At 44.1% G+C, this 12,988-nt stretch overlaps 1 protein-coding gene across 1 annotated transcript in view; it reads left to right on the forward strand.

Annotated features, from left to right (window-relative positions):
• The window catches only part of LOC122926298 (serine/threonine-protein kinase SIK2-like), an 87,752-nt gene that overhangs the window by 21,743 nt on the left and 53,021 nt on the right, over positions 1–12,988 (forward strand). The window contains exon 4 of the mRNA XM_044277668.1: positions 7,176–7,337. Coding sequence (XP_044133603.1) covers positions 7,176–7,337 — 162 coding nt within the window. The remainder of the gene's footprint in view (positions 1–7,175; positions 7,338–12,988) is intronic.

Consider the following 12,988-nt stretch of genomic DNA (forward strand, 5'->3'; position numbering starts at 1 on the left):
TATGTTGGGTCCATGTGACTTTACCATGCCTTGAGGGTTGGGTGCAGTTTGGCACCTGGTTCCTTGAGTGTCAGGGAAGCTCCTCTATTATTATATTGCTATAAATAGATTGCAGAAATAATGATGTTAGTGCAAATAATTGACAACCGTATTCAGTGTGCTCAATCCCTAGAGATAATAGGTGTCTGTGAGTATATATGAATGTAGGGGAGATTCAGAAGCAACTTTGATGGACATGTTTACACCCCAGTCTATAGCTGGCCATACATTTTAGAGAGCTGTTCAGCCAACAGCTATCTCCCCTGACCTCACCATACACTTGCTTGTTTTGTTCTGCCGAGTATGGAGAGAAGGGGGTAAACCGCTGGCAGGCACCTCTACAAGAGTATTGACCAGACTGAAGTCCAACTGCCTGATCCTTCTCTTACCTGGAAGGCCCGGATACAAATTAGCTGGTTGGCCAGCCTCGCCAAAACGGCAAAATTAATCTCGTTAATTAATCTATTATTTAATCTGGGAATATGTTTTGTTCCTCACCTTCTTCGTATGTATGCTGTGCTTGTAGAATTGTAGAAGTCATTGAGAAGCGAAGAAGGAACCAAAACCTTGTCCATATGCATGTGCCGGTGCTCTGAACAGTGTTTTCCAGTCAGGGTTCCCTAAATGAGTCTGTGACTTCCAGTAAGGTGAGCAAATTAATCTGTAGCCTTTTTAAAGATACTTGCCTTGGGGCAGTCACTAAATCTTGGCCAGTATTCAGCATTATAAGATGCTTTACCAGCCCCAACACCAAGCTTGAATGTTAGAAAGCATTTTATGGGGTTCCCTTGAAATTACAATTTTTTTTTTATGTTTGTCTCTATTAACAGTTCAAGTTTTCCTCTACAGCTTTCCTTTTCGATGTATCTGCTCCTCAGTGAATCCTTCAGGGAGCTGCTGTGATGGTTTGCTCTGTAGCCCTGATCTGTACCTTCCCAACAGCTCATAAACATATGCCGGGCGCGGGCGCGTTTGATACAGGATGTCGGGCGCATGCGCAGTGCGGCGAAAGTAAGACGGCGCGTAGTACGCGCGGCAGCCGGGACCGCGCTCCTGCCGCCCTTTACTGCGCATGCGGCCGTTGAGCGCGGTCCCGGAATCGGATTTCGGCTGTCAGTCACAGAGGCAGGGGGCGGGGAGAGGGCCATGTAAGACGCCGAGGCCGCTGCCCCCGTGACTTCAAGCCTGACTTGAAGCACGGGGCAGCAGCTGAATATAACATCGATTTCTGACTGAGCATACATGCTGCAAAACTAACAAAAAGTGCATCAGGAAACGACTATACAGCACTATAAGGTACTGTAAACAGCTTAATAGGCGATTTTTGGGTGACAGGTTCCCTTTAACTAAATTCTTATCAGTTTGATAAGAGTTTAGCTATAATGAGTGTTTATAAGCTGTCGGAAGCTCAGAGATAAGGACTACAGATTGAGGCTCCAGAGCAGCTCCCTGGTGTATCTACAGATACACTGAAAATGAAAGCTATAAAGATAAAACAGTTGTGAAGGTTGTAATAAAGACCAAATGAAACAATATTTTTTTATGTCAAAATGAGTAAAATGCAATAATTATTTAAAAAGATGTATGTGTACAGCAGGGCACTATATAAAGAATGGATAATCCTTCATAATAACTACAAATAATTGATTTTGACATTTGGTAGAAATAATCTAATAAAAAAGTTGAATTTTCATCTAAAATTGTGATGCACCTGGAAGATCCATTAAAATAAAACCCATCACCTGCTCAGAGCACAGCTCTCACCTTCCTGGACTAAATTAAGTTTTGTGAGACTGTGGCCAGTATCCATTCTCTCAGAATTAATGCATCATGAATAGAAACCGGGTCTCATGAATATTAGCACAGAGGAGTCTTATTTAATGGCCCTCATTATTTGAGACATGAGGGCTATAGGGCCACCTTACCCTGGTAAGAGATAATTGCATAATTGCTGTAGAAGTCGCAAGAAGTTACCGTTGTAACTAGAGCAAGCTACCAATAAGTTACCCCCTAGTTATGTATTGTCTTCTGGTGGTGAAATCTGTATGTGTGTGTGTGTGTATATATTTAATTACTTTTGTAACTGGTTAACAATTAACCTGCTGGTCAGGAAGGGTTAAATTCTATGGCCCTTTACCAATTAAAACTTTTGGTCACGTCTGCTGTTTCTATAACATCTGTCGTGCACCCAAGACCACCTCAAAAAATAGACTAAAATATTTCTTGTTTCTCATGGTTATACCTTGTTCTGGAGAGCACTGATGTTGGGCATCAGGTCTACATTCCAGAGAGTGGTGTCGTCTGTTTTTTTGTTTGACTGATTTCCCAAAAATACGTTTATTATAACGTTCAGCTGTAATCCAAGAGAGTACACTGCAGCAAGTGGGTAACTTCCCTGCAGCTCCTCCAGAGGGGAAATGAGGCATTGCATGGTATTCATTGAAATAAGGATGTTGTTGGGTTTTCCAGAAAATAAGGGATCCACGGCCATTTAAGAATGGGCTTATCCTATGATTAAAGGAGTTGTCCCACAAAAAAAAAATCTACAGTTTTTAAACAATCACCTGGATTTGAATGCTTTTGTTATTGCATTTAATTGAAAATTTAGCATAGCCACCAAGTTATTCAATCAAATGTATCTGTATAGCGCCACATACAGTTTTTTTTTATATATTTATTTATTTATTTTACCTGCTCACAGAGATGGCTGCACGTGCTCAATAGGGCTGTGATAGGGGGAGCATGGACACGCCCCCTGAGCTGTGATAGGGGGGCATGGACACGCCCCCTGAGCTGTGATAGGGGGAGCATGGACACGCCCCCTGAGCTGTGATAGGGGGAGCATGGACACGCCCCCTGAGCTGTGATAGGGGGAGCATGGACACGCCCCCTGAGCTGTGATAGGGGGAAGCATGGACACGCCCCCTGAGCTGTGATAGGGGGGAGCATGGACACGCCCCCTGAGCTGTGATAGGGGGAAGCATGGACACGCCCCCTGAGCTGTGATAGGGGGAGCATGGACACGCCCCCTGAGCTGTGATAGGGGGAGCATGGACACGCCCCCTGAGCTGTGATAGGGGGAGCATGGACACGCCCCCTGAGCTGTGATAGGGGGAGCATGGACACGCCCCCTGAGCTGTGATAGGGGGAGCATGGACACGCCCCCTGAGCTGTGATAGGGGGGCATGGACACGCCCCCTGAGCTGTGATAGGGGGGCATGGACACGCCCCCTGAGCTGTGATAGGGGGAGCATGGACACGCCCCCTGAGCTGTGATAGGGGGAGCATGGACACGCCCCCTGAGCTGTGATAGGGGGAGCATGGACACGCCCCTTGAGCTGTGATAGGGGGGCATGGACACGCCCCCTGAGCTGTGATAGGGGGGAGCATGGGCACGCCCCCTGAGCTGTAGGAGAAAAGACACTCCCCTTGAGTGGTCAGCTTGATATAAATCTAGAAGAGCAATGATCGTGGAGATCTCTGGATCCATGTGAGGTACAGGGCTGGTTCTAGATTTGTTAGGAGATTATCATGTACTATATCAGGGATGTGGCTCTCCAGCTGTTGCAAAACTACAACTCCCAGCATGCCTAGACTGCCTACAGCTATCTGTCTGCAGCAGGGCATTGTGGGAGTTGTAGTTTTCTAACAGCTGGAGAGCCGCAGGTTGGTCATCCCTGTACTATATGATGTCTGATCTTCAATTTTTACAACAGTCATGATATAACCCCTTTAATATAAAAACTAAAAATCAGACATGATAGTACATGACATTCTGACAACACTAGAACCAGCCTGTACCTCACATGGATCCAGAGATCTTCCCGTTCAGCATGTACAGCCCTGTACATTGTATAGGGGCTGTTCTTGGTTATCACACTCGGCCACATTCATTTCAATGGAGCTGAGCTGCTCCTAGGCCACGTGACCGATGAAAGTGTCATCACATGGCCTAGGGGAAGCTGAGAGAAGGACACAGCGCTACTGCTTTTTACGATGCCTTCTCAAACAGCTAATCGGCGGGGATCCAGATTCCCAGGTGTCGTCCTCTGGCTAGGTCATCAGTAGTGAAATCTCGGAAAACCCCTTTAAGAAGCAGCTTGGTCAATAAAGCATTTTAGTATTTGTTGTTACAGAATTTCCTCATCAGTAATAAGAATTATATTGTGAATCTTGAAAAATGAAAGATGTGCTGTGATTGGTTGCTTTGGGGGAACAGAGGCCGTTTTCATAATTTTGCCCCATGTGCTTTTCTCACTGGCATTAGTCCTGCTTTCTGGCCATGTTGGGTCTATGTGACTTTACCATGCCTTGAGGGTTGGGTGCAGTTTGGCATATGGTTCCTTGAATGTCAGGAAAGCTCCTCTTGCCACTCGTGAAATATTGCTGTGAATACCGTAAAAATGTTAGTGCAAATGACTGACGACCGTACTCAGTGTACTCCATCCCTAATTGGTCTTCTAGGTTTAGCTCAAGCTGACAGTTTGGGGGGGGGGGGGGGTGTTCATGTCCTTTCTACTGCAGCTCTCTCCGTGTGACAGCGTCTAGCAGTAGATATGATTTGTGACAGTTAAAGGGTGGAACTGACCATGTGCGTCCACCTCAGCAATGTTACTGACATGGGGAGAGGAGAAAAAACAGCCGATGGGACTACATGCAATTACAAAGGTATTCAGATCCAGGTGGTGGTTTGAAAAATGAAGATTTTTTATTTTTTTTAAACTGATAATTTAGCTAGGAGTGTTTATGAGCTGTCAGGAGTTCAAGGATAAGGGCTACAGATCCAGCTGATGGAGCAGTTCTCTGACGGATTCAGTGTGAAGCTGTAAGCCTGCTGGTCCGCAAATGCACTGAAGCTGAAAGCTGTAAAAAAAAAAAAAACTGTTGACAATTTTTTATAAAGCCCAATCGGAAAAAAAAAATCACCCCAAAATGGTTAGAATGCAGTAATAAATAAAAAAAATTGCACCCAAAGGTGTCCACAGCCTTTGAGCATGAATAAATGATGGGTTACAGTACTCTGTGTAATAACATTTAATATTTAATATGCACAAACATTCAGCATGTAGATTCCCAACAGCACATGTTTTGTGGGTCAGGTAAAGGAGCATTTCCATCTTACAGGTCTTCAGCTTTTCCATTCTTCTCTTTGTTTTTGGGAAGCTTGCGACAACCAGTATGGCTGCTCAAGCCTTGTCACCCAGGTATCCCATGCCCCCGAAAGGCAAATCCTGCTAGCGGCGCAACTGCAGATTGCTGTATTTCTGCATAACTTGGCAGATTCGGCCTCGATTTGCGTTATCTCTGATTGCCGCAGGATCAGAAGAGATCTTAATCATTTCATATGTAGGTTTGACTTGATTGAATAGATAGCCTCTGACCCCAGCATGACTCTTTAAGAGGCGACCCATATTTTAAACATGTTCCGTAATAAGTTTTCTAGCAGAATGTCTGTTGTGATAAGAATGTGAATCAGTCAGGTTTCCTGTAATGAAGAAGCTGTTGTATTCCTGGAAAATTGCCAGAAAAAGGCTTCTGCGATGGAAGGCATCGTGTGTTCTAACCCCGATAACTTGTTCCAAATTATTTCAATTATGTTTTTGACGTTTATTTTACTTTATAATTAATTGTTCAGGATTAGTAAAACATGGTTGCTTTATTACAAAAACAGCTCCACACCAGTCCATGAGTGGTGTCTGATATTGCCGCCCAGCTCCTTTGAAGTCAGTGGGGCTGAGCTGTAATACCACACAACCTGCGGACAGGCATGGTGCTTTTTTTTTTTTTTTTTTTGGGCAGAAATCGCCCATCTTTTTCTAGCCTTTAGAACCTCTTTAAGAGGTTACTCCACTTTCTCCACCACTTCTTTGCTAGAGTGAGATTGCAACAAATTTTGCCACTTTTTAAAAAAGTCACAATTGATGAATTTGGCTTAAATCGGCTTCACAGACTAACCATGAATGAAACTTGAGTGGTCTAAAAATGCAAGTCCAAATAGCCGCAAAGCCCTCTTTTGCAGCTTTTTGATACCAGAATTCTGGAGTGCAGTGCATGATAAAGTCCTCCAATAGAGGTAAATTATAAAATGCTGCCTTCAGCCACCACTAGAGGGAGTGTTTAAGTTTACTGGCTACTACGTATACAATAAAGTCAGTAGTAACACTGTATGCAATAATCTCATTGGCTCCCTCTAGTGGTGGCTGTAGGTGGACTGAATGTATCTATCCATCCATCTAATTTATCTGTCTATCATCTTTTCCATCATACTTCCATCATTCCATCATACTTTCCATCATGCTTTACTAGTGAGACAGAAGTGAAGTATGAAATCATCTGTCATGTATGAATTCTATTTAAGAATGTGTAGCCTCACGTCACTTAAAGGGGTTCTCCGTGAATTAAGAAAATTAAAATACTGAAATATTACTTTAGTATAAATATATTCCCAATTACATTTTATCAGCTATAATGGTTCAATTTGTCCAGGGAGCAATCATTAGGAGAATTAAATTGGCCGCCGTCCTATTAGCACACACACACAAAACCTGTCCTAATCACACAGGAGGACAAGTTACCTTACAACACTGAGGTAAAGAGCTGCCTCATCCTCCTCTCTGCTCTACTTGTCACCAATTATGATCCTGAATACAGATGATAAGATCTTCAGCTGAATCTCTAGGAATGGAGTTCATGAGGAGACATGAAGTACAGACAGGATGGACAGGACAGGTAATGTGGGGCTATGGTAATGGAGACTGCATTCAAGTGCTGCTGCTCATTATCTACATCCCAACCTGCTCACTGTACGTCATGTCTCCTAATGAACTCCATTCCTACAGAGATTCAACTGAAGATCATATTAAACTGTATTCAGGATCATAATCCCTGACAAGTAAGAGAGGAAGATGAGCAGCTCTTTAACTTGTCCTGCTGTGTAATTGGGACAGGTTTTGTGTGGACTAGTAGGATGGCGGCCATTTTATTTTTCCTAATGATTGCTCCCCAGACCAAATGAACCATTATAACTAATGAAAGGTATTTGGTAATATATTAATAATGAAGTAATATTTAAGTATTTTCATTTTCTTAATTCCTGGAGAACCCCTTTTAAGGTATTTCAATTATTTCCTCTGCAGATTACTTGGCGAACCATGGGCGCCTCAGCGAGTCAGAAGCAAGGAGGAAGTTTTGGCAGATCCTTTCTGCTGTGGAGTACTGCCACAGTCACCATATTGTGCACCGAGATCTGAAGGCCGAAAATCTCCTGCTAGATAACCACATGAACATCAAGATAGCAGGTAAACGGTTTCTCATACATTTGGGGATATGTTGTATGTGCTACATTGAGAGGACAAGCTGAACTGTTATACCACTACTGAGCTTGGTCATTCCGCCTAATTCGCCATGTAGATGAGCCTCCATCAAAGAAACGTTGGGAACCACTTTACCTGTAAGTGATTTAAGAAGATGTAACTAGATTTATGGATTGGTCAATGAGTGTGTTGAGTTCTATGATGTCACCTCTCAGCTTTGGATCTGCATAACATCCCTGCACTTCTGCTTAATGTCCTGAATCTAAAGGAATTGATGGGTTTTAGAAGGAAGCCAAGAATAAAAAAAAATCGACTTCCAAGAACTATAACTTTTTAGTTTTTTTCACCAATGTACTTGTATGACGTCTTATTTTTTGCAGGACAAGTTATAGTTTTTAATGCACCATTTTAGGTACATGTAATGATTGATTAAAGCCAGTTGTTTAGCTAAAACCCCCTTTGTTTACGTCAGTAAAAAGGCGTATTAGTGGTCACTAAGGGGTTAATGGGGCAAGTATCTAAAAGGACTGGTAATATCATTAGCACATATTGACGCCCCAGCCCCACCTTAAACGGCAGTCTTTGGTAATGAACTGCACACTAAATGTAGATAAGATATAGGAGTACTGTCCCTTTTGACCCCTTTAAGGACACGGCCTGTTTTGAAGTTAATGAGAACATGTCTGGTGATTCTGTTGCCCCATCTGAGAGCAGGGCATAATAGGAGACAAGCTGAGCACCGTTATACATAGGGTTAAATTATGTGGATCAGGATTGCTGAGTAAAATGCAGACTAAATCCTGAGAGGACTCTTAAGAGAAAGGGCTCTTTCACATGAGCGGCTGCCGTGCGCGTAATCCGCTGCGTGAATGACAACCAAGCCCCGCTCCGGACAGCAGAGACACGGAGCAGTAACATGACTGATCATGCTCCGTGCCTCTCTGTGATCTCTTTACTACGAAATCACAGTGAGACAAAGTTGTCACTGTGATTTTGTAGTAAAGAGGTCACAGAGAGGCACGGAGCATGATCAGTCATGTTACTGCTCCGTGCCTCTGCTGTCCGGAGCGGGGCTTGGCTCTCATTCACGCAGCGGATTCCACGCACTGCATCCGCTCGTGTGAAAGAGCCCAAAGGGTAAGAGTCCAGATTACCTCGCCCACACAGGATGATTGGCATCTTTCACTGCTATGAGTGTGTGTACTCAGAAAGCAGTCAGTTGTCCTGTGTGGGTAGGGTAATTATGTCACTCATCCATGACATCACAGTACATCATGGGTTAAAATAACCTCTTCAAACAATATGTATCAAGTATGTGTTGTTGTTTTTTTTTTTACTAATTAAGGCTACTTTCACACTAGCGTCTGAACGGATCCGCTCATATTAATGCAGACGGTGGCTCCGTTCAGAACGGATCTGTTTGCATTACCATGAACAAAAAAAAAATATATAGTGCAATGATAGTTCATGATAGTGCAAACGGATCCGTTTTGACTTTACATTGAAAGTCAATGGGGGACGGATCCGTTTGAAAATTGAGCCATACTGTGTCAACTTCAAACGGATCCGTCCCCATTGACTTACATTGTAAGTCTGGACGGATCCGTTTGCCTCCGCACGGCCAGGCGGACATCCGAACGCTGCAAGCAGCGTTCAGGTGTCCGCCTGCTGAGCGGAGCGGAGGACAAACGGTGCCAGACTGATGCATTCTGAGCGGATCCGCGTCCACTAAGAATGCATTGGGGCTGTACGGATCCGTTCGGGGACGCTTGTGAGAGCCTTCAAACGGCACTCACAAGCGGACACCCGAACGCTAGTGTGAAAGTAGCCTAAGACAGATACCAATACATATTCTTTTTATCTAATTTTTGTCTTCAGATTTTTTTGTTTCAATTTTATTTTCTGTACATTAGTACAGGGGCAACCATCTTTGCCTGAGCTGCTGTTAGCAGCATTAAAATGTAGATTTACATCAGCCACATGGACCATAGAAAATTGTAGACTGGAGAAGACTTATTGACTTCTACGGGAGAGTGTTTTGGGCATGCTTTGTAACCTGTTCAGATGTCATTGTGCAGGGAGAGGGGTATATAAGCTGTGTCTATCCCCTATTGTGAATGGTTTAATGATGTGTTATCTTTATATAGGTGTTATCTCTCATTGTAATCCTGCATGTGATGATGATAAGATGCCTGCTGAAAAGTGATCTCTACAGAACAGAAAGTGTCAGCCTATCAGGAGGTTCAGTGATCAGAGTGACAACTGCAAGATTTTAGGATGATTGTAGCGTAGATATCGACATGTGAAAAAACAAAAACATGTAGTCATATGAGTGCAAGTAGATTTTGGAATAAATTGCACCATGTTTAGAGTGTTTTTTGCGCCTAGTGAAAAAAGTGGCATGGCTCATCAGGGAAAGGGCTGAGGCCTAAGTTGCAATGTTTTGCACCACAATTCCGCCGTAACATTCTGTCGAGCAATAGTTGCTATAGAGTCAGAGAAAAGCGTCTCTCCCTGCACCAGCCTGAGCCCCTGGGATACATCTGCTGCAGGTCTAGACAACCTGTCGCCATCTTCAGGCTCGGTAAATCTGCCCCAATATGTTTGACATAAAAAAACTTGTAACAATATGTTATTTTATGATGACACCTTCTCCTTATAGCGCTGCAGTGAGTAGTGTGTATTATATGGGACATTTACAGGAGGCTGTAGCTGTAAGCAGATGTCCGCCACCTCCTGCTGTTCTGGTGGGAATCCTGCGTAGGCTCTATTAGTGCTGTACAATCCACATTTATATGTAATAATACACAGCTTACACCGGGCCTTGTGATGATGAGTCGGGGTCATAGAGACGTTCTGACGCGTAATTGCGGCATCATTGGGAAAGCATGCCCCGCTGCTGCACACGCTGGGGTGTAAACTGAGAAACTAGCTTTGCCGTGGGTGACGTGAGAGCCTTGGCTCGCTGTCTCATTACCTCTGTATGCTTTGCTTAGGCGGCAGTTTCCATATTCACTAGTGACTATGGATATACTATATGGCCGGATATTACACTTTGGAGAAGCATTGACTGTCTACACAGCCTGCATGTGTCCAGACTAGCATCTGTGTAATACGTCCACGTATTGTTCTTTTCTATGACATGTAAAAAATATCTAAATACCACTTTCAAGTATTCAAATGTATATCCCAGGTGAAAAAGCTGAGAAGAAGGCATAGCCGAGGTGTAAAAAGAGCCTTATAATAGTGGGCACCAAACCTAATGGTGCCCATACACGTTATGTTGGCATTTGGTATTCAAGTGCCAATAAACAGAGCCATAGGGAATATTAAACTGGTTTTCTGGGACATAAAGGGGTATTCCCATCTAGGATATGCCATCCATGTCATAAAGGGACCTGCTTCTATCTCCCGGACGGGCCCCCCAAAATGAAGAGAGAGCACACGTATGCGCTGCATGGTGGGATATAATTCATTGCAGGGGACCTCGTTCTAGAGATAGGTGCAGGTCTCATCTATGGAACCCACTCCTTTCTGACATTGATGGACTATCCTACCAATATGTGATCAGTGTCCCAAGTGGGAATACCCCTTAAAATATTGGTGAATCCTCAGGATAAGCCATCAATATCTAATTAGTGAGGGTCCACCTCACAGCGCCCCTGCCGATCAACTGTACGAAGGGTTTAGAGCAGTATAGCCGCTTCCTCAGCCTCTGACATCACGTCCATTGGTGACCTAGCCTTTCAGAAGCCCAATCCCATTCGAGTGAATGGGACTAAGCTGTAATACCAAGCACAGCCACTATACAATGTATGGCGCTGTGCCAGCACTTGTCTGAGCTCTGCAGCCCCTTCAGACTGCTGTTTGGCAGTCATACCGGGAGTCGGACCCCAGCCGATCAGATATTAATGTCCTATTCTGAGTATAGGTTATCAATATTTAATTCCCAGAAAGCCCCTTTAAAGGGGTTGTGCAAGTATGGGGGGGTTTGGCAACTGGACTCGCAAAGGGAAGCTTACTTACATGCTTCCCCGCTCATTCTCCTTCCGGCCTGCGATGCTCCACTGTGCTCCCTCCCCATAAGGGAGAGCGGCAATCGGGTAAGGCTACTTTCACACTAGCGTTCGGGGCTCCGCTTGTGAGTTCCGTTTGAAGGCTCTCACAAGCGGCCCCGAACGGATCCGTTCAGCCCTAATGCATTCTGAGTGGATGCGGATCCGCTCAGAATGCATCAGTCTGCAGCGTTTGGGTGTCCGCCTGGCTGTGCGGAGGCAAACGGATCCGTCCAGACTTACAATGTAAGTCAATGGGGACGGATCCGTTTGAAGTTGACACAATATGGCTCAAATTTCAAACGGATCCGTCCCCCATTGACTTTCAATGTAAAGTCAAAACGGATCCGTTTGCATTATCATGAACATGGTAATGCAAACGGATCCATTCTGAACGGATCTAAGCGTTTGCATTATAGGTGCGGATGCGTCTGTGCAGATACTAGACGGATCCGCTCCGAACGCAAGTGTGAAAGTAGCCTAAGTAAGTTTCACCTTTACACATACAGGTCCAGCCAAGGGTCCCCCCGCATTCTTGAACATACTTCACTGTGCCTTGTACTTTATAGAGACCTAGAATAAGAATTGCAGATCTGTCAACAGCAGCTTGTTGATGGCATCTTTGACTTCTTCACACACTGTATAAATAGACTGAAGAGTAAGGGAAGATTAATGGCTAAGATGGGCAGATTTACATTTGCTGACTCTGTAGCCACTGATAAGGTGCAGCTTTGCTAGGATTGTCCTCTGCTTTACCCACATTAACCAGATTGTGCACTGCTTGTGATGAGGTAAGACGTATGGGAATGAATTGACCTGTTAAGCTCCCAGTAACAGTCAATGTACTTAATGTACTTAGGTCTTTAGCATAGCCGCGGGTCGTGCTGACTGAATGGTTTCTCATGTCCTCTTTATGTCGGCTTTGTACAGATGGATTGGTGTGCTACCACAGTCTGTGTACACTGGCTTTCTTTTTTGTTAAAGGAAAGATCTTACCCGGCCTTGAGTCAATCTTGCAGTTTCCAAACTTCTGAAGTACAAGGGCTTGTGCACATGGGCACTGTGCCTGTATGGCTGTAGTACGCAGCATTGCCATATGTGCAAAGATATTGTGACATACAATCAGGTCCATAAATATTGGGACATCGTCACAATTCTAACATTTTTGGCTCTATACACCACCACAATGGATTTAAAATGAAACAAACAAGATGTACTTTAACTGCAGACTGTCAGCTTTAATTTGAGGGTATTTACATCCAAATCAGGTGAACGGTGTAGGAATTACAACAGTTTGCATATGTGCCGCCCATTGTTAAGGGACCAAAAGTAATGGGACAATTGACTTCTCAGCTGTTCCATGACCAGGTGTGTGTTATTTCCTCATTATCCAAAGAGCTGTCACTATCAGTGTCAGCAAGCTATCATTAGGCTGAAAAAACTAAACAAACCCATCAGAGAGATAGCAAAAACATTAGGCGTGGCCAAAACTGTTTGGAACATTCTTAAAAAGAAGGAACGCTCCGGTGAGCTCAGCAACACCAAAAGACCCGGAAAACAACTGTGGTGGATGACCGAAGA

The sequence above is a fragment of the Bufo gargarizans genome, chromosome 2 (genome assembly GCF_014858855.1).
Source record: "Bufo gargarizans isolate SCDJY-AF-19 chromosome 2, ASM1485885v1, whole genome shotgun sequence".
In the NCBI taxonomy this organism is placed as follows: domain Eukaryota; kingdom Metazoa; phylum Chordata; class Amphibia; order Anura; family Bufonidae; genus Bufo; species Bufo gargarizans.